Source organism: Linepithema humile, chromosome 2, assembly GCF_040581485.1.
Source record: "Linepithema humile isolate Giens D197 chromosome 2, Lhum_UNIL_v1.0, whole genome shotgun sequence".
Taxonomy (NCBI): domain Eukaryota; kingdom Metazoa; phylum Arthropoda; class Insecta; order Hymenoptera; family Formicidae; genus Linepithema; species Linepithema humile.
The window spans coordinates 14693932-14718264 of NC_090129.1; the positions used below are offsets into that span (position 1 = coordinate 14693932).

General features: G+C 32.3%; 3 protein-coding genes across 4 annotated transcripts; 2 read left to right on the plus strand and 1 right to left on the minus strand.

The window, feature by feature from the left end:
• Nucleotides 1–5378: 5378 nt before the first annotated feature.
• On the plus strand, nucleotides 5379–7006 carry LOC136997687 (uncharacterized). 2 transcript variants are annotated; one of them, XM_067348722.1, is made up of 3 exons: nucleotides 5379–5550; nucleotides 5634–5869; nucleotides 6404–7006. In XM_067348722.1, the coding sequence occupies exons 1-3, from the start codon at nucleotides 5508–5510 to the stop codon at nucleotides 6761–6763; spliced, it is 639 nt and encodes a 212-aa protein (XP_067204823.1). In that variant the 5' UTR covers nucleotides 5379–5507; the 3' UTR covers nucleotides 6764–7006. The 2 variants fall into 2 exon arrangements, with proteins under 2 accessions (XP_067204823.1, XP_067204822.1); XM_067348721.1 differs by having other exon boundaries at nucleotides 5380–5550; nucleotides 6401–7006.
• Nucleotides 7007–8168: 1162 nt separating this feature from the next.
• LOC136997875 (uncharacterized) lies at nucleotides 8169–13196 on the minus strand. The gene has a single exon (XM_067349273.1). The coding sequence runs from the start codon at nucleotides 13194–13196 to the stop codon at nucleotides 9888–9890; it is 3309 nt and encodes a 1102-aa protein (XP_067205374.1). The 3' UTR covers nucleotides 8169–9887.
• A 4301-nt stretch (nucleotides 13197–17497) lies between these two features.
• LOC136997686 (skin secretory protein xP2-like) lies at nucleotides 17498–22457 on the plus strand. The gene is made up of 3 exons (XM_067348720.1): nucleotides 17498–17580; nucleotides 17667–18172; nucleotides 18687–22457. Exons 1-3 carry the CDS (start codon nucleotides 17559–17561, stop codon nucleotides 19014–19016), a joined length of 858 nt encoding a protein of 285 aa, XP_067204821.1. The 5' UTR covers nucleotides 17498–17558; the 3' UTR covers nucleotides 19017–22457.
• Nucleotides 22458–24333: the final 1876 nt, after the last annotated feature.

Below are 24333 nucleotides of genomic sequence, written 5' to 3' on the forward strand. Positions count from 1 at the left end.
CGTAATTCATTTGCTACACTGATCTATAAGTGATGTGGAGTAATTTGTATAAACAAATATTCGCACATATTTTTCTTGGACTCAAATTCCATCACAAGGCTCCAATGTACAAAACGAAATAGACATATACAATATGTGTAATAAATATAAAGTAAAAATGAAAATATAACATTTGACACATATAATAATATAGACTATATATTATATATAATTAATGTCGCTTTCCTTATTTTTATCCTTATATAATTAATTCAAAGTTAATTATTATTTATTAAGTATACAGATATTGAACATAATTATCTTTATTTTGTATTTTATAGAATAATGATAAAAGTGTTTTACATATCTTATATTTTATATATATACTGAATACATTTTTTGAATATTGTAATATGCATTTATCGTTTCAGTCATTATGCTATGAAATCCAAAATAAAGATAATTACATATTTGTGCAATATGTGTGTATTATATACATATATACATATACATATACGTTTAAATTAATTAATTATTTAATTAATTTATATACTTATTTATTTTGTACTTATTACATAAGGAAAAAAGGAAAGAATAACTTTCTTTTTTTAGTGATATGTACAGTATTATGTGTGTGTACTGTACATATAACTAAATAAAAGAAAGTTATTTCCTTTTTTTCCTAATGTAATAAGTACAAAATAAATAAGTATATAAATTAATTAAATAATTAATTAATTTAAACGTATACACACATATTGCACAAATATGTAGTTATCTTTATTTTGGATTTCATAGCATAATGACTGAAACGATAAATGCATATTACAATATTCAAAAAATGTATTCAGTATATATATAAAATATAAGATATGTAAAACACTTTTATCATTATTCTATAAAATACAAAATAAAGATAATTATGTTCAATATCTGTATACTCAATAAATAATAATTAACTTTGTATTAATTATATAAGGATAAAAATAAAAAAAGTATAAGACATTTGTCTTCAGTGATATATATATAGTATTATATGTATATTTTTCATTTATTATTTTGTCATATTTAGTTTGTATTTATTTGACACCTTGTATACGCCTATGTTTTCTCGGACATTATATTGCAGCCTTGCGACGAAATTTCAGTCGAGGAAACAAGCGCAAGCATCGTTTGTTTACAAACTTCCGATGACACACGTACACAGACCACACGTTAGTGTAGTGAGTTACCACTACAAACAAATGCATACACACGGACCTACGCGGCGTAGGCTACGCCGATAATGTCGCTTCATTTTTAGTACCATCGAAATGATGGCGCTTTCGCGTCGGAGTTCGGCTGCCACTCCAGCATCCCCTTAATATATTTTTCAAAGAAATAAAAAGATGATATAAATATCTCAACTTTTATGAAAGAACAAGTTTATATAAAAATGAATCAAAATACAAACCTTGCTGATTGTTTTTTTCTGTAGATTCATCTAGAACTTCATTTCTTGACAAACTAGCATCAATGTCTACAAAATTATTTATATATTTTTGAAAAAAATAAAGATATATAAAAAGTGAAAAGTTTAAATTACCTTTTTCGATAGAATTTTCAATAGAACTTGAAAAAGTATCACTTTCGATAGAAGTATTTGTCAAATCTATTCGTTTTAAATATACTTTTGGTATATCACTCATCAGGTTGTTTGCAATTTTTTCGAGATCTAAATAACTTTCTTAAAACAATATTTATATAGATTACTTAAAATTGTCATTTTTGACAAATACTACATATACATAATTGTATATAATTTTGTTGATACTTTATTGCTAGATATTATCCATCCTTTGGCTTTTCTTCTCTTTGTACGTATTACTTTGTACATATTTTCATTCTTACTCAAAGAATACATTATTTATTGTAACTATATGTTTTTATCAAATAAATAAACACTTCCTAACCTTAAAAACTTTTAATATTTGTCTAAAAGTACAAATCAATTTATTACATTATAGAGTTACTCGTATTATAAAGAATTTAAACATTTATTTTCTTTCCTTATGCAAGAAAATAAATATTTATAACGTATTATGCTACCTATTTCTTAGGCCTCAAACTACACTCAAAACTGCATTCGAAAGCAGTGACAGCTTCTGCACACAGGACGCGGCAATGTTTGCCGCGCGGCAAACGTTAGGGCTTATCCAAACAAATTTGCATAGGTGCATATGAATATACATAAGGAATTGAATTGGTCCATTAAACAAAAAATGATTTTCGTAATATTTTCTAAAACAAAATTCAGCTGCTGTAAATTCTTCTTGTCTATTTAAACAACTGATTTTATTCCGTAGATTGAAAAAAATTGATAGGCAAAGATAAAGTCATAGATTATGTTAAACCAACAGTGCGACATGTCGATAATCAAACATAAAACATAACATCTAATAAGAGCTTTATGAAGTATTTGAATCACGTGTAGAAGGTCGAAAGTATTAAAGTTCTTGCTAAAATGGCAGTTTTCAGGTCTATATATAGTAGCGAAATGGTAGTTTTTAGGTCTATATATAGTAGCGAAATGGTAGTTTTCAGATCGTTTAGTTTTCAAAAAAAGACCAAAATTATTAATGTTTTTTTAAATTATCACCTTGATAGAGATTTGATTATTTTAGACAAAAATTTTTGTAATTTTCCAAAACAAAATTCAACTTCGACGAATTCTTCTTGTTCATTTAAATAAACGATTTCGTTCCGCAGATTAGAAAGAATTGATGTTCCAAGTTAAAGTCGTATATCATATGTTATTCCAATAGCCTGGCATGCTGACAATCAAATATAAAGCAAAACATGTAAAACGTGTAAGAGCTTTGTAAGGATTTATAAAGTTCTTGTCTTTATAAAGTTTTTGCTTATTTGGTGGTTCAAGTCTATATATAGCAATAGAATCGCAGTTGTTAGATCGCTAGGTTTTTGATAAAATAAAACCAAAATGTCTAAATATTGATTTCAATTTAGAACATTCTAAACCTCTTTTTTTGAAAAAAACTAAACCAAAATTATATGTAATTTGGCCTTAACCATTTCTTTTTATGTTTCCAAATGGCAGTTATTAGATTTAACAAAATTTTCGTTTGAAGTGTTATATTAAATATATAAGACCTGAAAACTGTCCCAACGTATAATTTAATTTTGACGAAATGGTAGATTTCGGAACTTGCATTTTTACACAAAATTTTGCTCTGTTTCTATTTAATACTGCATTTTAATAATTTATTACACTCACAGTTAACGTAATTTTTCATATACAATTACAAGAAACTCAATAAAATAAATTATTTGCCTTTTTATATTAAAAATATGGAAGGTCTGAAAACTGTCTTTTCTTTAAATATTAATTCAGTTAAATGGCAGAATTAAGGACTTGTGAAAAAAATTTATATAATTTATTAGTTTTTTCTTTTTACAACACAAAAGTGATCAAAAATTACTAGTAAATGTCAAATCTATAGAATGTAAACGTTAAATAAAAAGGTATTTGTTGCTTTAGTTAAAAATATGATTGACCTGATAGCTGCCAATACATACAAATTTCAAAATATTTCCAAAAATACTGATTTTTGTTGACGAAAAAGTATTATAAAAAGATTTTACTACACTATTATTCACAAAAATCATATTTTTAGAAAACGTCCCGAAAACTGCCTTTCTACATAAATATATATATATATACATTTATATATAATTAATGTAAATGCTTCGTACTATCAATTTGCGGCATCTGTACAAATACTTATAAGATGCGAAAAAGGAGATGCCTCTTGTAAAATATATTACATATGCATATACTATCAATGTAAAACCGTCTAACAATAAGTGTTCTCAATACAAGATCATTCCGTATCAGGAGACATGGATGTGTTTTGCATCAAATTACGTGCAAGGCACAAAAGTGCGATCAGATGTTTATAAGCGACATCGCAAGCTGAGAAGAGCCGAGATTATCCAATATCAATAACGACAGGCTCGATCAATTGTTTATATTCAAATTATGCTTATTTTAATTCTACGTGCTCTATTATATGTACATATATGCAAAGTCAAAGAAATGATGCAAAAACGATAATAACATTGGAGAGAAAATAAAATATATTTATAATATGATACATTTATTTCATCTATTTAACAAGAAGACATATTATTCTCTAATAAGAACTGTCATCAATGCGAGATCATTCTACATATTATATTTCGCGGTTACATGCAGAAATTTTGCGGTAGCTAAATTGTGCGTTGAGAGCGTTGTTGCTTTCAAGTGTCAGTAAGCAAAAGTGATATTAGACAAGACATGAAATCGCGGACAATCGTGTGATCCTTAGATTGTCCGCAACGATGTCATATGAATAACAGGAGCATGTGTATATATGCACAAATATGTTGTAGCAAGCAAACAAATCTAATGATTACAATATTAGAGGTCTCACGTACTATGCTTTACATATTTTTTTTCTTTCTTCATATTTCTTTGTAGCAGTGTACAATTAAATTAATTATTAGACAATGGTTTTGTGGCAAAAATGAAATATACTACATTATTAAAACTATTCGGATTTATATAACCAGTAATTCTAAAAAGATAGTTTTACTTTTATATTGCTATTCTCAATATAAAAATAAAAAATTATTATAAAAAAATGCTTCATCTTTGATAACATTAAATTACAATGACACATTACTACAATTATATTAATTATCGCTTTCCGATTCTTTTTCGAAGTGAATCTTTGCACGTATATGTTGCTGATATTTATTATTGGAATCAAATTACGATTGAGTTTCGATGCTATAACGATAAACATCCAAATGTGTATAAAGATTCTCATTTAGAAAAAGATTCTACAAGCAATGATTAATAAAATTGCAGTAATATATCATAATAATTTGATATCATCCAAAGATGAATAATGCATTATTGTAAAATAATTTTTTGTTTAATATTGAAAATAACAATATTAAAGTAAAACTTCTTTTTCGAATTAACTTTCTTTTTACAATTATTAGTTTTATAAGTGCAAATATTTTTAATAATAAAGTATATTTCATTTTTTGATACAAAAACATTGTGCAATAATTAATTTCATTGTGCACTGTTGGAAAGAAATATGGAAAAAGATAAAAAAAAATGAAAAAAGCATGGTTTCGTACATGGGACCTCTAATATTCTGGTCATTAGCCTTGTTCGCTTAGCCACGCTTGCTACGTGTAATTTGTGATGCATATATAAATATAATATACTGTTGTCAACGGAGTGGAAGCAAGACAGAAGATATATATATATTCTATAGCCTATCAAGAATTCTCATAGCCAAGCAAAGTTGAATGCCGAGTGTACGGTGTTGTCAAATGTATGCGTGCACATGACGATCACGTGCGAAGCCGCGTAAATTGATCGTCGCTTGTTTGCAACAATGGGCAGTCGGCAGTCGGTAGTGGCACGTTGGTCGCAGTTGCGTGACGGTCAGTGACGGTGCGGTGCAATAATGGAAGGCACGTGGGCACAAGCAACGGCGCGAGGTAGAAGACGTAAGTGATTTCATTATGTACTAATAATTAAACAATAAAATAACGGAATTATAACATTATTTATCTGTATTATTTTTTTATAGGAAGAAGCGAGCCATCTAGAAATGGTGCAGCATCACGTTCAGTCCGTGGCGCCGCTGCTGCGGCAGGTCCACCGCCCGTCGCCGCCGCACCACGTCCACCGCCCGTCGCCGCCGCACCACGTCCACCGCCCGTCGCCGCCGCACCAGGTTTAGTGTCCGTCGCCGCACTAGATCCGGTACCTGGTGCAGCACCGGGTCCAACAAGAAGATGGAAAAGGGAGACAGATATTGAAAAAGTAAGTATTTTTGTTATTCAAACATGCATGGAATGTATGATTTCTCTCTCTCTCTCTCTCTCTCTCTCTCTCTCTCTCTCTCTCTCTCTCTCTCTCTCTCTCTCTCTCTCTCTCTCTCTCTCTCTCTCTCTCTCTCTCTCTCTCTCTCTCTCTCTCTCTCTCTCTCTCTCTCTCTCTCTCTCTCTCTCTCTCTCTCTCTCTCTCTCTCTCTCTCTCTCTCTCTCTCTCTCTCTCTCTCTCTCTCTCTCTCTCTCTCTCTCTCTCTCTCTCTCTCTCTCTCTCTCTCTCTCTCTCTCTCTCTCTCTCTCTCTCTCTCTCTCTCTCTCTCACTTTCTTTCTCTCATTTTCAGACTCGGTCGCTTTCTTTATCATGTTTCCTCTCACCCTCTGCTTTTTCTTTCTTTCTCTCATTCACTGTCATACTCAATCGCTTTCTTTATCTCGTGCTTTCTATCATTTTCTTTTTTTTTCTTTTCATTCAAAACAACTTCTCTATCTATATTTTCGATGTAATAAAAATATTTTTTTTAGCAGGTTAATGATGCAGTGCGGCGTGCTGTAAATAGAGAGCGGAGGAAGCTGTGGAAAAAATCAAGGCCGCAATCCATCGCACCCTCGCCGCAATCCAACGCACCATCGCCGCAAACCTACGTACCGTCACCGCAGACGTACGTACCGACGCCGCAACCCTACGCACCTGCGCCGCAACCCTACGCACCTGCGCCGCAACCCTACGCACCTGCGCCGCAACCCTACGCACCATCGCCACAAGTGATATGTCCGGTACCAATCTATATGCCACCACCTATATATATATCACCATCGACTCACAATCAGTCATCTTATATTCCAAATTCATATCCCTCTTATCCTCCATATCCGTATTATAGATAAAAGTATTATGAAAAAAGTTTTTTGTATTATGACTTTGCTGCAAAATGATATATGAGTGGTGGCATATAGATTGGTACCAACATATCCAGATGTTGGTATTTTGCTATGTGTTTTTTTTATTTTTCACAATTTTTCACAATTAATCTTGCGGTTTTTGCACAATTCATGTGCATTTATGTTAGTTTAAAATAGATCTGCTTTTTTTTTCTTCAATTTGCCGCAGTCTTGTTAAAAATTTTGTAATACTTTTCTTTTGGTTTTTAATTTGCTTTTCACATTGTGCTTTTTCCACAATTCATGTGCATTTATGTTAGTTTAAAATAGATCTGCTTTTTTTTTCTTCAATTTGCCGCAGTCTTGTTAAAAATTTTGCATTACTTTTCTTTTGGTTTTTAATTTGCTTTTCACATTGTGCTTTTTCCACAATTTACTGTGTCTATTTATGATTTTGTAATTTATAAATTTGGAGACTTATATTAATTATCTAAATAAATATCACAATTTTATTATTAGAATAAGTGAATTTATAACAATTATTGTTATAAAAAGAATAAAAACAATCGTACTACCAAAAAATAAATTTTATTTCTATTCTTTCTATTACCATCCTTTGTAATAGCAAGAATTATAACAATTTTTTTATTCTCTCTTTCTCCTTCTCTCTCTCTCTCTTTCTCTCTTTTTCTCTTTTGTCCTCCTTTCTTTCTTTCTTCTCTTCTCATCCTTCGAGATCATAAGATATATCATTATATTATTTTTGCACACGTATTGACAATTTATTACTGCCTGTATTGTTTTTTATAATTTTAAAATATTATTGAGATGGAAAAAAAAGTAAGTAAGGGAGAGCGAAAAAATGGAAAAAATGCGAAAGAATAAGTGTAGTCCGACTGTGTCATCAACAAAACTTCCAACACAGTAATCTTTTTTTTGGTAATACAAAATTATATATCCTTTTCCAAGAATAAAATATATATATTAATACAATCTGCAAAGTATAAATTTTAAGCAAAAAAAGAAAAAAAATTAATTATAAAAGAAATCAGAAATCAGTAAAAACGAGATAAAACAGAAAAAAATATAGTATGACGCCTCTATAGTTATATCCCTGAACTGATTTTTTGCTCTGTTTTATCCTATTATCTTCATTTGCATCCATCTAACCTCCACAACTATCTATAAATTTTCGTGCACACTAATCTTTTATATTACATTCCTAAACTCAATTCTGAAGGTTTTATGTGATTCTTCTGTATCATCTAGTATCTGCAAGCTCTGTTTTGTATGTACAAACTGCATAATTTTATACTAAATTAAGAATTTAGTAAATCGAGATATACATTATAAATTTTTTTTCTTTCTTTGCTTATAAGGTATACCTTGCAGATTGTATTAATGTGTATACTTTAATCCTGAAAAAGGATATCTAATTCTATAGAACCAAAAAAAAGATTAGTGTGCAGGAAAATATTACAAATTCGGTCGATAATACAGGACGACTTTAGGATCCCCTTAAGGGGATGCTGGAGTGGCAGCCGAACTCCGACGCGAAAGCGCCATCATTTCGATGGTACTAAAAATGAAGCGACATTATCGGCGTAGCCTACGCCGCGTAGGTCCGTGTGTACGCATTTGTTTGTAGTGGTAACTCACTACACTGACGTGTGGTCTGTGTACGTGTGTCATCGGAAGTTTGTAAACAAACGATGCTTGCGCTTGTTTCCTCGACTGAAATTTCGTCGCAAGGCTGCAATATAATGTCCGAGAAAACATAGGCGTATACAAGGTGTCAAATAAATACAAACTAAATATGACAAAATAATAAATGAAAAATATACATATAATACTATATATATCACTGAAGAAAAATGTCTTATACTTTTCTTATTTTTATCCTTATATAATTAATACAAAGTTAATTATTATTTATTGAGTATACAGATATTGAACATAATTATCTTTATTTTGTATTTTATAGAATAATGATAAAAGTGTTTTACATATCTTATATTTTATATATATACTGAATACATTTTTTGAATATTGTAATATGCATTTATCGTTTCAGTCATTATGCTATGAAATCCAAAATAAAGATAACTACATATTTGTGCAATATGTGTGTATACGTTTAAATTAATTAATTATTTAATTAATTTATATACTTATTTATTTTGTACTTATTACATAAGGAAAAAAAGGAAATAACTTTCTTTTTTTAGTTATATGTACAGTACACACACATAATACTGTACATATCACTAAAAAAAGAAAGTTATTCTTTCCTTTTTTCCTTATGTAATAAGTACAAAATAAATAAGTATATAAATTAATTAAATAATTAATTAATTTAAACGTATACACACATATTGCACAAATATGTAATTATCTTTATTTTGGATTTCATAGCATAATGACTGAAACGATAAATGCATATTACAATATTCAAAAAATGTATTCAGTATATATATAAAATATAAGATATGTAAAACACTTTTATCATTATTCTATAAAATACAAAATAAAGATAATTATGTTCAATATCTGTATACTCAATAAATAATAATTAACTTTGAATTAATTATATAAGGATAAAAATAAGGAAAGCGACATTAATTATATATAATATATAGTCTATATTATTATATGTGTCAAATGTTATATTTTCATTTTTACTTTATATTTATTACACATTGTATGTCTATTTCGTTTCGTACATTGGAGCCTTGTGATGGAATTTGAGTCCAAGAAAAATATGTGCGAATATTTGTTTACAAATTACTCCACATCACTTATAGATCAGTGTAGCAAATGAATTACGAAATACGTATTTATAAAAAAAAGTCAGTTCACGTTACATCGCCTCTGGCTTTATTAATATTTGTCATAAATGTTAATAATATAGAATGGGCCCCGTCCACCGCCCATTCTCGTGAGACACAACCAATAAATGCTTTTTGTCTCTCCGATTTTGCACACGTAGCGTGTGAATAATTATGCACTTCTTTTGTGAAAAGAAAAAGTGCGAGTGATAACGATGAAAGCATACATAAAGTATTAGCGAAATCAAAGTCATTTATTTTAAAATAAATTTTTTTAAATGGCTGTAGGCGCAAAAAACCGTTTATTGTTGCGGAAATAGAAACAATTTATTACTTTCTATTATAGTAATAAAATGACGTCTCATGCGCTGAACGTCATTAGAATATTTTTCCTCAGTAGGATTTCTTCCTAAGGCTACAGCTGTAGCGAAAGCAGCTGCATAAATTCCGCAACTTGTGCCGTCCGGTTGTGATTGGACTTTTTCGAATATTATATCGCTTACGTTTATTCTTGGATAACGTTTGCGAATATAATCTTTCTCCATCTTTGCCAATTTTTCGTATGTGCAACCGGGTAAGCTGTCATACACATGCAGTTTGGACCCGTCAAAGAAAATACATCGCCAATGATTAGTGCAATTCCCTCCAATAATTTGTAAGCTTTTATCGCTATCACTGGCTGTTATTATATCTGGGAATTGCAAGTACTGAACGCTTTGCGTTTCGAAAGAAGAAGTTTCTGTAACGATGCGTAAGAATGTATCTAACGATTCATCGTTTAATTGATTCTGTACAGGCAGAACATTCTCTCTCACCAAAGAAAGAGGAACAATTGTATCATCTAAAACTTTTTTACGTTTTGCTATTTCATCTTTAGTCAAATTTCTTTTCTTTTTTGAACAACTGACTATGATGCAATCGCTATCTTGTTCTGCATTCAGAACAGCAGTAACGTTTGTCGCGTCTGTTGACAAAACGTTCAGTTTTTTATCTTGTACAATTTTTCTGTCTTGCACTTTATTTTGTTGTACACTTAGTTCGTAGCAGACTTTTGTTTTAAATGCTTTCTCTTGAGCATCTATAATATATTGTGGGTTTCTAATAGGCATATGCCTGTTATGACGGCTATCCAAGATTTCTGGAAGCATACAGTCATAATAGAAACGTGTCAGGAAAGGCAGCATTTTAGTTTCCCAAAAGTCATTGTCTCTATTAACAACGACAATTTTTAAGCTTTTGGGGGTCCATATTGCAAATATGCAATAGTTTCGCTGTGTTATGTTTAATTGCCCTTGAACTTGATAAAAGAATCGGTGATTCCGATTCATTTTATCATTATCTTTTTTTTCAAATATAGCTTTTAATAGAGGCAATTTTTGTACAGCCTCATCAGCTGTTAAATTCTCAGCTGATTGAGGACATTTAATCTCCACCAGACCATCTTCATCAATAAGTCCATCGGGAGTAGCGCCCAAGCATGGATTTTCATAATCAATGAATAATCCGCATGGTTCAATTTTTTTATTCAATTTTGCAGCCAACTCTATTCTGGCGATTTCCTCCCTATCGCGACCATATTTCATGGCTGCAGTGTCAATGTGTGGAGGATACAAAATGCTTTTTATAGTTGATGCACAAGACGTTGTTGGTCTCATGCGACACACGGTTCCAAAATTGGATGCTGTTAGCATATCACGCCTCAATGAATGCCATAGTTGACATTCACTTTGCTCTCTTGTCTCTAGTTCAATTTCTTGCCTCCTTTCCGCGTTTTCTACCAACTTTTCTATATAATTTTCTTCAAGTTGTTGGTATAGGTCAGACGGAAGATCTGGCTTTTGAGATTGTGGGCCATAATAACAATCTGTCCCAGCCTCTCGTTTAAATTTTTTGGGCTTGTCATGCATTTCTCTAGACTCTCTAGTTTTCGAAACTTTAATTTGTCGTCGTTTTTCTAAATTTTCAACAACTAGAGGAACATCCTTTTTCATGCTTTCATACACTTGCGTTAGTACTTCTCGAGTATTATGCTGTACAACAGCACCCGCAATTCTAGCATTGTAAGAACCTCGTAGGCCAAAATTTATGCGCTTTCCACCTATTTCTTTGCAGATTATAGAATTAAACGATTCTGCAGGATTGTTTGTTAAATTTAACAACAAACTATCTGAATAAGCGCTCAAGTACATAACAGCACTCTCAATTTTCTGATATAAACCGTGGAATTTCAAATGCGGTACATAATTTTGTATTTTCTCACGGTTTTCGTCGCATATACGGCCGCGTTCTTTACATCTTTTATGCTCACCAAAAATATGGCTAGGAATGTTCAAAATATCTTTTTGTAATTCCGTAGCTTTGCTATGGTGAGGTACTTTTTCTGCCCTTCGCAGAGTAGCTGCCTGTAATACTTCTTTCCGTATTTTTAAAATGTTGTTTTTTACAACATTTCGTAGCTCAACAAAGCCACGTTTTCTTTGCTGTTTTGGCTGAACTGTCTCTGCAACAGCTTTCAGCTTTTTGCATAAATTGCGAAGCAAATGATTGGTGCATTCTATTTTTTTTACAGTCACCATTTGTTCGCGATACGGTGCATTATTTTTTATGGAGTGATATACACTGCTGTCGCCATCAGCAATAACTGTTTGGTATATCAATCCATGCATTTCAAAGCTACTTTGAAAACCCTCTACAATGGCGTCGCTTTCCATACGTGTAGAGCTAGCATTACGATCAAAATTTTTGTAGCATTTATGATTATTTGGCTTCAGACCATTTCGCTCCGCCATGTCACACACCGTACAAAATTTATTGCGGATACCAATAAAGAGGACTTTCCTTGTGCGATAACCAATTATAGCACCAACACCGGAAAGTGAATCGTAGGCGTTGCCGTACGATCTCTTTAACCAACTACCATCCGCTACAACTGTTATGTACGGAATGCCATTTATTGTTTCATTCCTTTCCAGAGCGAGTTGTTTTTCAAGCTCGCCTGCCATTTTCATACTTTCCATGGCTGTTTTTTGAAAATCATCGACTAGATTTTCTCGATATTTTATATAAGTCTTTTCAGACATGCAAGAAATATTTATACCCGCACAGAACTCTTCCAGTTGGGCATAACCATTCCCAACTGTTATAGTTGAAGCTACAGCAGCTTTATTTATATCCAACTTTTCAGGTTCTGTGGGTTCTGACCATATGTTGGCTTCATAGTTGCACATTTGGCACTTGAAGAACAATTGCGTCAGTAATCCACGGCGACGAGAATTTATGAGTTTCCAATCTTTAAATTGGCACTCAATTCCTCGCGCATGATTATCAAATACTCTGTGGATTTCATTCCACATAAAAGAAATGTCGACAATGCGACGACCTTCGGGCATGCTTTCTTTGATAGCATATGCATCAGAAACACCCTTGTCGTCGATAACAAAACTGTCATCTTCGCATAAATCGACATTTTGATTATACGTACCTTTTTCTTTTTCCAGGCACTGCACTACTTCGGTACTGACTTTTGAATCTGTCACGTGTAATTCCTCACGTGATGATTCGTCAATACCAGTAGTAAGCGTGCCTTCTTCTTTTTGTGCGTTTTTCTGCATTTTCAGCATTTCACGCCTGCAAAATAAAATTAATCATAAATATATATATATAAAACATAAATTTTTAATAAATCAATCTAATACTACACGCAAATATACTTTAAAAAGATATATCTTGTAATATTATTGTTAAAATAATGAAAGCAGTCTTTTCTTTTTTTTAATATAATAACACATAGTACCTATATATATAGTCAGATAGGCATCTGTAACTTAATATATTTTTTCTAATTATAAGCATGCAAACAATCACTTTTCCATTTTTATACATTATATAATATATTATGTAATAAATTATATTTATAATACAGCCAGTCCACGAGAAAACCGCCTCTGGCTTGTCTTATTTTCTATTGCCAGTCCACGAGAAAACCGCCTCTGGCTTGTCTTATTCCATATTGCCAGTCCACGAGAAAACCGCCTCTGGCTTGTCTTATTCCATATTGCCAGTCCACGAGAAAACCGCCTCTGGCTTGTCTTATTCCATATTGCCAGTCCACGAGAAAACCGCCTCTGGCTTGTCTTATTTTCTATTGCCAGTCCACGAGAAAACCGCCTCTGGCTTGTCTTATTCCATATTGCCAGTCCACGAGAAAACCGCCTCTGGCTTGTCTTATTCCATATTGCCAGTCCACGAGAAAACCGCCTCTGGCTTGTCTTATTCCATATTGCCAGTCCACGAGAAAACCGCCTCTGGCTTGTCTTATTCCATATTGCCAGTCCACGAGAAAACCGCCTCTGACTTGAAGACAAGAATAAGAATTCTCTAATGCCAGTCCACGAGAAAACCGCCTCTGGCTATACATATTTTAATTAACACTACAAAATACTACAAAGTACTGAAAAAAATTATTTACACAACGCAAGTCAATCTATGTGTATGTGTAAATTTTTCTGTTCTAAAAAATATAAAAGAAAAGATTGCTTTCATGTATATTACACATCCTATTTTTTAATAGCTATATAAAAAATATTTTCAGTAATATAAACATAACAAAACTGTACATCTTAATAAAACATTAATTTGTAAGATAAAATAATATTACATTTATAAAACTTTAAATATGAACATGAAAAAACTTTATTTTCAAATATAAGTCGAAATTTGTATAAGTAATTTAAATATTCAGTCATATTGAATTCTTTTTATTTTTTTAAAGTTGTTTAATACAGGGTGTCATATGTAAAAGTTTGCGTCGAAATATCATGTAGACACATTTTCGTAAAAAAAGTTTCATATAAAAGACGTTTCATTGCAAGGGGGAAAAAAGAGATAATAATTTAGCTTTGGATAAATGCGCTTTGGATATTTGAAGGTCATTTTTATTTTTTTGTAATGGAACCACTCAAATTTGTTAATATTAATAGAATCCTTGCAAAATTCGATGTAAAAAGTTTGAAGGAAAGGATGGCTAAAAATTGAATAATTCATATATTTTTATCTTAATTTGACATAATTTTACATAAACTATGAAATATGTCGTTCAATATTTATTTTTCAATAATCTTACCTAAACACTTATGCACAAAATAAAAAGAGAGATCAATTAATGTAAAAAAAAAATTTTTTTTTTTTAATTTTTATTTCTGTTACAAATTTTTTTTTACAGAACTGTTTTTTCTACACCAATTGATTTATCTCCTTTTTTTTTACATAAAATTGTTTGGGTAAGATTATTGAAAAATGAATATTTAATGACATACTTCATAGTCTACAAAATTTTTGTGGTTCCATTAAAAAAAAATCAAGATAAATCTCCCCGAAGCGCCTCCATAAAAGCTTAAATTAATATCACCATCTTTTTTCCCCCCTCGAACCAAACAACTTTTATATAAAACATTTTTCCACGAAAATGTGTCATGTACAAGATATTTCCATGCAATAATTCTAATGAGACATCCTGTAAATTCAATTTTGAAATACATTAATTACTGCATGTTTTTGTAACCGATATTGAGACATGTTTAAAATGGTATAATAAAATTATTAGATATTTTATTATATCAATTCTAATTCAGAAAAGTTTTCAATGATTTTACTTTTCTAATCTTACATGTTTATGTTTACACATATACATTTCAGGACAGAAAACAATAATTCCGCGCTAAATATTGCAGAAAAATTGGATTCATAAAAATGATATACCATTTCGAAAATAATTCAATATCTGTTAGAAGAACATGCACTAAAAATGCAATTATGGCTGAAAAAATTAATAATGTTAGTAACAGTATTTCAAGACTTCAGAGGCAAAACTTGTTATTCATCTTCTATTTCATGAACAATAGTAAAATTGATATCATATTATAACAAAAAATTTTATATATTATTTTGTAATTATTTGCCTGTCAACTGACATGTTTGAAGGTAGAGTTGGCTTTCTCTTAATTTATTATATGAACATTGTATTTTTACTATTATCTATCTCATTGAAGATAGCCTCAAGCAGCTGTTAAATATATATGTATGTTTCAAAATTTATAAAACAAAAATCACATAAATTTTAACTCTGAAGCTTTGACACATTGTAATAACAAACATATTTGCAATATAAATTTCGAAATTGCTCCAGAATCGTTTTTTCATAAAAATTGAGAAATAAATAATTAATAAAATTTTTTTGTTTCTTTCAAACTTTGTAGTCATTGATATATGAAGTATTAATTGATGCTGAAGCAATTCTTATAAATCATAATACATAATAACGTTACCTTTTTCTATTTATTTTCTTTGATGAGTGTCTGTGCGAGGAAAGAAATAATTTGCCTCTCTGCAAATATCTTCCCATCTTGTATATTTGTTAAATGTCAAATCACAAATCACACACACAGAAGATATCTGTATCGCAAGATATACACTTTCGACAGCGTAAAGATAATCGGTTGCGACCACTCACGCTGTGCAAGCACAACACATGTTTATCCGTTCTACTGTTTTTAAATTCAGTAGTGTACAGGATTGTGCCGTGCCCCAAAAATGAAAACGCGACTCAAATGTTACTTGCTCTCATATTTTTACGCAAGAAAACATTGTCATTTAATTTGTTTAAAAAACGCTACAAATTTAATAATAATATGAAATAATTATATTATACGATATATTGTAAATTAGTTGCTAATTGATTGCAAGTACTTCTGTTAATACAAATTTTTTTAATAGCTTTGCAATATTCATTATTAAATTTTTTTGTTTCAATAAATAAATGGTGAGTTTAAAAAATTATGTACCTAACATTTCTTTTGCGTGGTCATCTCCTTTGCTCTATCCACACATATTTTATATTTTTTTACATGTTCGCTCTCGTTATTTCTCTTATATTACTATGGCAAGTATTTATCTAAACGTCGGGTAAAATAATGCGAAGAAGCGAAAGAACAAGAATTATTTAATAAACGTGCAAGAGTAAACATGCGAAAGAAAAAAGAATGAGAGCGAGCGAGTAAAAAATTATAAAAGATGTTGCAAGTAAGATCGCGAGCAGATAATTACGCTAAAAAATGTTATGTACTTCATTTTTTAATCTCATTTTTGCTTGATTGTAATACAGAAAATTTACTTTTGCTAAGCTATTCAAATTAATTCGCTTCTACGAAGTACTTGCAATTAGCAGCCAATATGCAAAATAATGTACAATTATTATATATTATTTTCAATTTATTAAAAATCAAACAGCCTACGCGGAACGTCAGTGTTGTGAATTTGTGAAATTAATTTATACACAGACATTTATTGAAGTCGTGTGTATGTAACAATAATGCAATCATCAAAATCAATGCAGTGATCTCAAGTACTACATCGAGAGCATCGAGAGTACCGTTCGCGGTAGGAAAGGCACGCACACAGGCGAGAATCGCTTACGTCACGCGTCCGTGTGCGCTCAGCCGACGGGTGTGTAGAAGCGAGCATACATCTGTCTCGTTTCCATCGAAGCTTCTAAACACGAGCCGACAACAGCGATAAATGCTAAGAAGCAAGCGTTTCTAAGGTGAGTGGGCAGAGTAGGTACAATATTAGAGATTCCGTGTCCGAAACGTGCTTCTTGCAACTTTTTTTCGCATTTGTTTGTAACATTTCAAAAGAAGATATAAAATACGGGATCTCTAATATTCTAGCTACTCGGCCCACTCACCTTAGATACGCTTGCTTTTTAGCATTTATCGTACGCTGTTGTCGGCTCGTGTTTAGAAGCTTCGGTGGAAGCGAGATAGATGTATGCTCGCTTCTACACACCCGTCGGTCGGACGCACACGGACGTGTGACGTCAGCGATTCTCGCTTGTTGCGTGCTTCCCCTACCACGGTGCTGCTAGCGTGGTCTTCCCGCTCATTGTCAGTTCTTTCTGTGCTTTCTGTGACGACGCTATGGAGAAACGAACTCGCAAAAGTAAGTATTCTTATATCTGTATTTATATTATGTATAACATAATTGTAATAAGTGAAATTATTAATATATCTTTTTTATTGTTGCAGTCAGAAGTGAAGGCCAAGTACCATCGCCGGCACGTAGTTCGGTACGTTCATCGGTACCGAACTACGTGCCCGGCCACGTGCCTGTCCACGCGCCCGTTCAGGCGCCCGTCCAAGCGCCCGTCCAGGTGCCAGTCCACGCGCCCGTCCACGCGCCCGTCCAGGCGCCCGTCCAAGCGCCCGTCCAGGCGCCCGTCCAAGCGCCCGTCCAGGCGCCAGTCCACGCGCCCGTCCACGCGCCCGTCCAGGCGCCCGTCCAAGCGCCCGTCCAGGCGCCCGTCCAGGCGCCAGTCCACGCGCCCGTCCAAGCGCCCGTCCAGGCGCCCGTCCAAGCGCCCGTCCAGGCGCCAGTCCACGCGCCCGTCCACGCGCCCGTCCAGGCGCCCGTCCAAGCGCCCGTCCAGGCGCCCGTCCAGGCGCCAGTCCACGCGCCCGTCCAAGCATCCGTCAACGTGCTACAGCCCGTGCAGGGGAATCAACCGCATGGAAAATTAAACGCATTAAATAAAGTAAGTAATAAAATTAAATTGTAGCATCTGTGTGAATGAATGTGCGTGCATGTGTATTCGCGAGTGTATGTGCGTGCATGCGTATTCGCGAGTGTATGTGCGTGTATGTCCGTGCATGCGTATTCGCGAGTGTATGTGCGTGTATGTCCGTGCATGCGTATTCGCGAGTGTATGTGCGTGTATGTCCGTGCATGCGTATTCGCGAGTGTATGTGTGTGCATGCGTATTCGCGAGTGTATGTGCGTGTATGTCCGTGCATGCGTATTCGCGAGTGTATGTGCGTGTATGTCCGTGCATGCGTATTCGCGAGTGTATGTGCGTGTATGTCCGTGCATGCGTATTCGCGAGTGTATGTGTGTGCATGCGTATTCGCGAGTGTATGTGCGTGTATGTCCGTGCATGCGTATTCGCGAGTGTATGTGCGTGTATGTGCTTGCATGCACAATTAATTATATAAAATGTTAAATTTAATATTATATGTGTTTTTAAATATAATATTTTCTTCTGTTTGCAGCGGATTCACAACATTATAAGGAAGAAATTGCGCACGGTGCAGAAGAGGACACAAGGCAGGACACCACCACCACCACCACCAGCAGCACCATCACCACCTCAATGGCATATTTCGTGCGCTCCGCCGTATGTTACGACATACTCCACACACGCTCCAGCGTACAGTATTGCGTCACCATGTATTCCTCCGTGGCCACCACGATATCCACCGCCGGGACCACCATCGTATCTACCGCCGGGCCCACCATCGTATCCACCGCCGGGCCCACCATCGTACGGTGCACCATACCACCAGCCTTCGGCGTACAATCCATATGGATATTATTGGTAATTTTGTTCTATTCGTATTCTATTTCGTATTTCGTTATTTCACATCACATTTTGCGTTGTAAACTTCGGTCAATTATCATTAATTACAATATTGGTTTATTGTAATTATATTTTGCGCTATTTCTGTGATTTTAGTTTATTCGCAGCAAACATAAGATATATTAGACACAACGCAAAATGTGATGCGATTGAAAAGAGATTTGACGTGTAATATTTTTATGAAAACATGCAATGTTTTGAAAAAGAAACTGAAACGATAAGCATTATATAGTTTGGTATTTTTTGTTGAAATGTGCGATACATGTGCGATGTATTTTATTTCATTTATTATATGTATAACAAAATCTCTTTTCAATCGCATCACATTTTGTGTTATAAACTTTGGTCAATTATCATTAATTACAATATTGGTTTATTGTAATGATTTTTTGCACTATTTCTGTGATTTTAGTTTATTCGCAGGAAACATAAGATAATTAGACACAACGCAAAATGTGATGCGATAAAAAATAGATGTGTAATTAGTATTTTTATGAAAACATGCAATGTTTTAAAAAAGAAACTGAAACGATAAGCGTATAATTTTGTATTTTTTGTTGAAATGTGCGATACATGTGCGATGTATTTTATTTCGTTTATTATATGTATAACAAAATCTCTTTTCAATCGCATCACATTTTGTGTTATAAACTTTGGTCAATTATCATTAATTACAATATTGGTTTATTGTAATGATTTTTTGCACTATTTCTGTGATTTTAGTTTATTCGCAGGAAACATAAGATAATTAGACACAACGCAAAATGTGATGCGATAAAAAATAGATGTGTAATTAGTATTTTTATGAAAACATGCAATGTTTTAAAAAAGAAACTGAAACGATAAGCGTATAATTTTGTATTTTTTGTTGAAATGTGCGATACATGTGCGATGTATTTTATTTCGTTTATTATCAAGAGACACGGTAGTGTCTCGCGCCAAGTTCACGCGCAGCGCAAGACCGACCGTGTATCTTTACGCGAGCACATGAGCTGATAGGAGTCGAGATTTTCATATCTCAATAATGCGTGGACCGATCGAATTTATAATAGGCTCAATCGATAGAGCACATGCGATTTACATAATAAAAGTATCTTTACTTTTTTTGTACATGCTTTCTAAAAAAATATATTAATTGCCAAAGTTTGCCAAAGTCGAAATATGCCGAAATCTATGTAAGTCTTGGTCGTCGTCGTCGTCTGTTCGTCATCCTTCTCTAATATATAAGTTTTTCCTTTGTCAACTAGAAGCATCAAAATGCGACATGGTTGTCCTTTTCTACATCCCGTGAAATGTCGATTCCCGCATAAGAGCGTCTTTTTTCTTTCCTTTCTTTTTCTAAAAGATGTCTGTTCTTTTCCAACATGGCGGCGCTCAGACCTGTCAGCTCGCAGCTTTGATGATACTAATCACATTGATATAATTAATATCGGTCGTAAAATGTATATGTAACGTGTTGTGGAGACGAATAGAGATAGTGTATATCAAAATAATAGTATTCTTTATAAAAAAAATTTTCTCGTCTTGAAGTGCAGAAGTGTAGCAACACACATGCTGACAACACTCTTAAAGGGAACGTTCGCAAGTGTCCCCTCCCGATTTGATTCTCCTTGAAATATGTTGTAAAACATACAATTTGAGAAGACACGTATTTTTTTATAGTGGCCCTAACTCAAATTTAAAGGGTGAAACACCCTTTTGAAAAAAACGAGTTTTTTCTTTGTGTGTAACTATCGCCAAAACCGTAGGAGATATAAAAAAATGTTTCAAGTAGAAGTTGTATGGCTTGTAATGGGCTTTATAACTGTGTAGTTGGATTTTCAAAAAATGTAATTTTTTTTAATTTACTCTTACCCCTTGGTATTATTTTTTCGAATTTCAAAATTTTTGTAATGACAAAAGTTGTAGCATTTTTTACGCTGAATTCAACCATATATGATTTTATTATGTTCCGAAATCGCATCTTTCAAAAATAAGTCATCAGTATCATATTATATGCGTCGCGCTGCATGACGCATTGTTTATACCGCACTTGTGTTGCGCAATAGTCGTTAAATAAATATAAAAATGACATGTTATCATATATTTAAGGAAGAAAAGTTAACTAAAATTGTTGCTAAAGCATCCCTTCCACATTACACTCTTATAGATAATCGCTGCATTTCGTATGCAGCGCGTTGTCATATACAAGTTAGTTATCAGCGCATATTACACTTTGAAGTTTTGCTTGCAGTGACCACAGGAAAATAATTTATGAAACGAAAACAGTGAATGAATCAATCTATTCAACATATATCCACCCTGACTCTACTCTCTTGGCCCGACTTGACTGACAATGAATAAAATTCTGTACATACTCTTTTTCAATAATTTTAATATACTGCGATATATTCTACATACTATTACATTCTATTAAATTATTACGATTTTTTTAAACTATGGTATATAAAATCTTGAAATATAAAATGTATATTATAAGTATAATTATAATATATTGATACAATAAATAAGCTTTTATATATATATAAGCTTATTTATATATATTATAATTATACTTATAATATACATTTTATATACCATAGTTTAAAAAAATCGTAGTAATTTAGTGGAATGTAATAGCATGTAGAATCACAGTATATTAAAATTATTGAAAAAGAGTAAACTGTACAGAATTTTATATTTTATTTCATTCTCAGTCAAGTCGGGCCAAGAAGGTAGAGTCAGGGTAGATATATGTTGAATAGATTAATTCATTCACTGTTTTCGTTTCATAAATTATTTTCCCGTGGTCACTGCAAGCAAAACTTCAAAGTGTAATATGCGCTGATAGCTAACTTGCATATAACAACGCGCTGCGCACGAAATGCAGCGATTATCTATAAGAGTGTAATGTGAAAGAGATGCTTTAGCAACAATTTTAGTTAACTTTTCTTTCTCAAATATAAATTAACATGTCATTTTTATATTTATTTTGCGACTATGCACAACACAAGTGCGGTATAAACGGTCATGCAGCGCGACGCATATAATGTGATATTGATGACTCATTTTTGAAAGATGTGATTTCGAAACATAATAAAATCATATATGGTTGAATTCAGCGTAAAAAATGCTACAACTTTTGTCATTACAAAAATTTTGAAATTCGAAAAAATAATAACAAGGGGTGGGGGTAAATTAAAAAAAATTTCATTTTTTGAAAATTTAACTACACAGTTATAAAGTCCATTACAAGCCATACAACTTCTATTTGAAATATTTTTTTATCTCCTACGGTTTTGGCGATAGTTACACACAAAGAAAAAAACCGTTTTTTTTTCAAAGAAGTGTTTGATCCCTTAAATTTGAGTTAGGGCCGCTATAAAAAAATACGTGTCTCCTCAAATTGTATGTTTTACAACATATTTCAAGGAGAATCAAATCGGGGAGGGGACACTTGTGAACGTTCCCTTGTTAGTATTCTGTAGTTAGTGGACAGAAAGTGTACTTTGTGCACATTGGTGGAATCGGCAGGTATGTAATGTTTATAGAGAAGAAATGTCTAACACTTGGATTGAAGCTGACGATACGCTAATTAAAAAAAGACAATGGTCTAGAGGTGCTAAAGATGTTTTTGTCATTCTTACAGAAATTTGATCAAAAGTAATCTGTTTTTATATATGAAAAAAACGCAATAACTTAGAAATACAGATAGTTTTTTATAACCTTTTTATGATCACTAATAATTTTCTTATAAAACATGTTGTAAAATATAAAAAAAAATTATTAGGTTTGTATAAATTAAGATTTCTATAATCAAAAAGAGGATCGTCGTATTGAAAATATGACGGGAGTGATGGTGGGATATTATTACCATTATTTTTACTAAAAAAAAAGAATCATATTTATTAAAATTATTTTTACTAAAAAAAAGAAATGATATCTCACAAAAAACCTTTTTTTTAAAAAAAGGTAAAAAAAGGGCGCCAAGTACACGCCTTGTTATATTAAAAAAAAGTTTTCCTCATAAAAAAACCTTTCCAAAAAATTGTTTTTTTAAAAAAAGTTTTCCTCATAAAAAACCTTTTCAAAGAACTGTACTTTCAAAAATATATTATATTAAAAAAAAGTTTTTCTCACAAAAAACCTTTCCAAAAAAATTGTACTTTTAAAAAAAGTTGTATATATTAAATAAAAATTTGCTACATATTCTGTCTATAAAAGAGGTGATATCAGAAAATGACGCCAAGTTTAAATAAAGAACCTTTCAAAAAAAGTTGCATGTATATCTAATTATTTATTTAAAAATGATATTTATGTTTATATCTAGTTAATTATCTAATTAATTCTTCTTAAGTATACTTTTTAAAATAATATGTATAACAAAATCTCTTTTCAATCGCATCACATTTTGTGTTATAAACTTTGGTCAATTATCATTAATTACAATATTGGTTTATTGTAATGATTTTTTGCACTATTTCTGTGATTTTAGTTTATTCGCAGCAAACATAAGATGTATTAGACACAACGCAAAATGTGATGCGATTGAAAAGAGATTTGACGTGTAATATTTTTATGAAAACATGCAATGTTTTGAAAAAGAAACTGAAACGATAAGCATTATATAGTTTTGTATCTTTTGTTGAAATGTGCGATACATGTGCGATGTATTTTATTTCGTTTATTATATGTATAACAAAATCTCTTTTCAATCGCATCACATTTTGTGTTATAAACTTTGGTCAATTATCATTAATTACAATATTGGTTTATTGTAATGATTTTTTACACTATTTCTGTGATTTTAGTTTATTCGCAGCAAACATAAGATGTATTAGACACAACGCAAAATGTGATGCGATTGAAAAGAGATTTGACGTGTAATTAGTATTTTTATGAAAACATGCAATGTTTTGAAAAAGAAACTGAGACGATAAGCATTATATAGTTTTGTATTTTTTGTTCAAATGTGCGATACATGTGCCATGTATTTTATTTCATTTATTATTAGGACCTTGAATAAGTTCTCGCTGTTTTTTTGTTAAAAAAAAACATTAATTTAAAATATAAGGCTTACAATAACTTTACTCAAAGTATTGTCCATCATTAGAGACCACTTTCTCCCATCTTTCTGGCAGTAATTGAATCCCCCGTCGAAAAAACGATTCATCTTATGACGCAATCCATGAATCGACCCATTTTTCGGTTTCTTCGAAAGAATGGAAGCGCTGCTCGCTCAAACCATGCGCCATCGACCGAAACAAGTGGTAATCCGAGGGGGCTATGTCCGGTGAATA

Excerpts from the sequence above, each read along its gene's own strand:
- LOC136997687 (XM_067348721.1), top strand. The coding sequence starts at position 5,508 with ATGGAAGGCACGTGGGCACAAGCAACGGCGCGAGGTAGAAGAC. Across the intron at positions 5,551-5,633 it reads AACGGCGCGAGGTAGAAGAC|GAAGAAGCGAGCCATCTAGA; the intron begins GTAAGTGATTTC and ends ATTTTTTTATAG. Across the intron at positions 5,870-6,400 it reads GGGAGACAGATATTGAAAAA|CAGGTTAATGATGCAGTGCG; the intron begins GTAAGTATTTTT and ends TATTTTTTTTAG.
- LOC136997875 (XM_067349273.1), bottom strand. The coding sequence starts at position 13,196 with ATGCAGAAAAACGCACAAAAAGAAGAAGGCACGCTTACTACTGGTATT.
- LOC136997686 (XM_067348720.1), top strand. The coding sequence starts at position 17,559 with ATGGAGAAACGAACTCGCAAAA. Across the intron at positions 17,581-17,666 it reads GGAGAAACGAACTCGCAAAA|TCAGAAGTGAAGGCCAAGTA; the intron begins GTAAGTATTCTT and ends TTATTGTTGCAG. Across the intron at positions 18,173-18,686 it reads AATTAAACGCATTAAATAAA|CGGATTCACAACATTATAAG; the intron begins GTAAGTAATAAA and ends TTCTGTTTGCAG.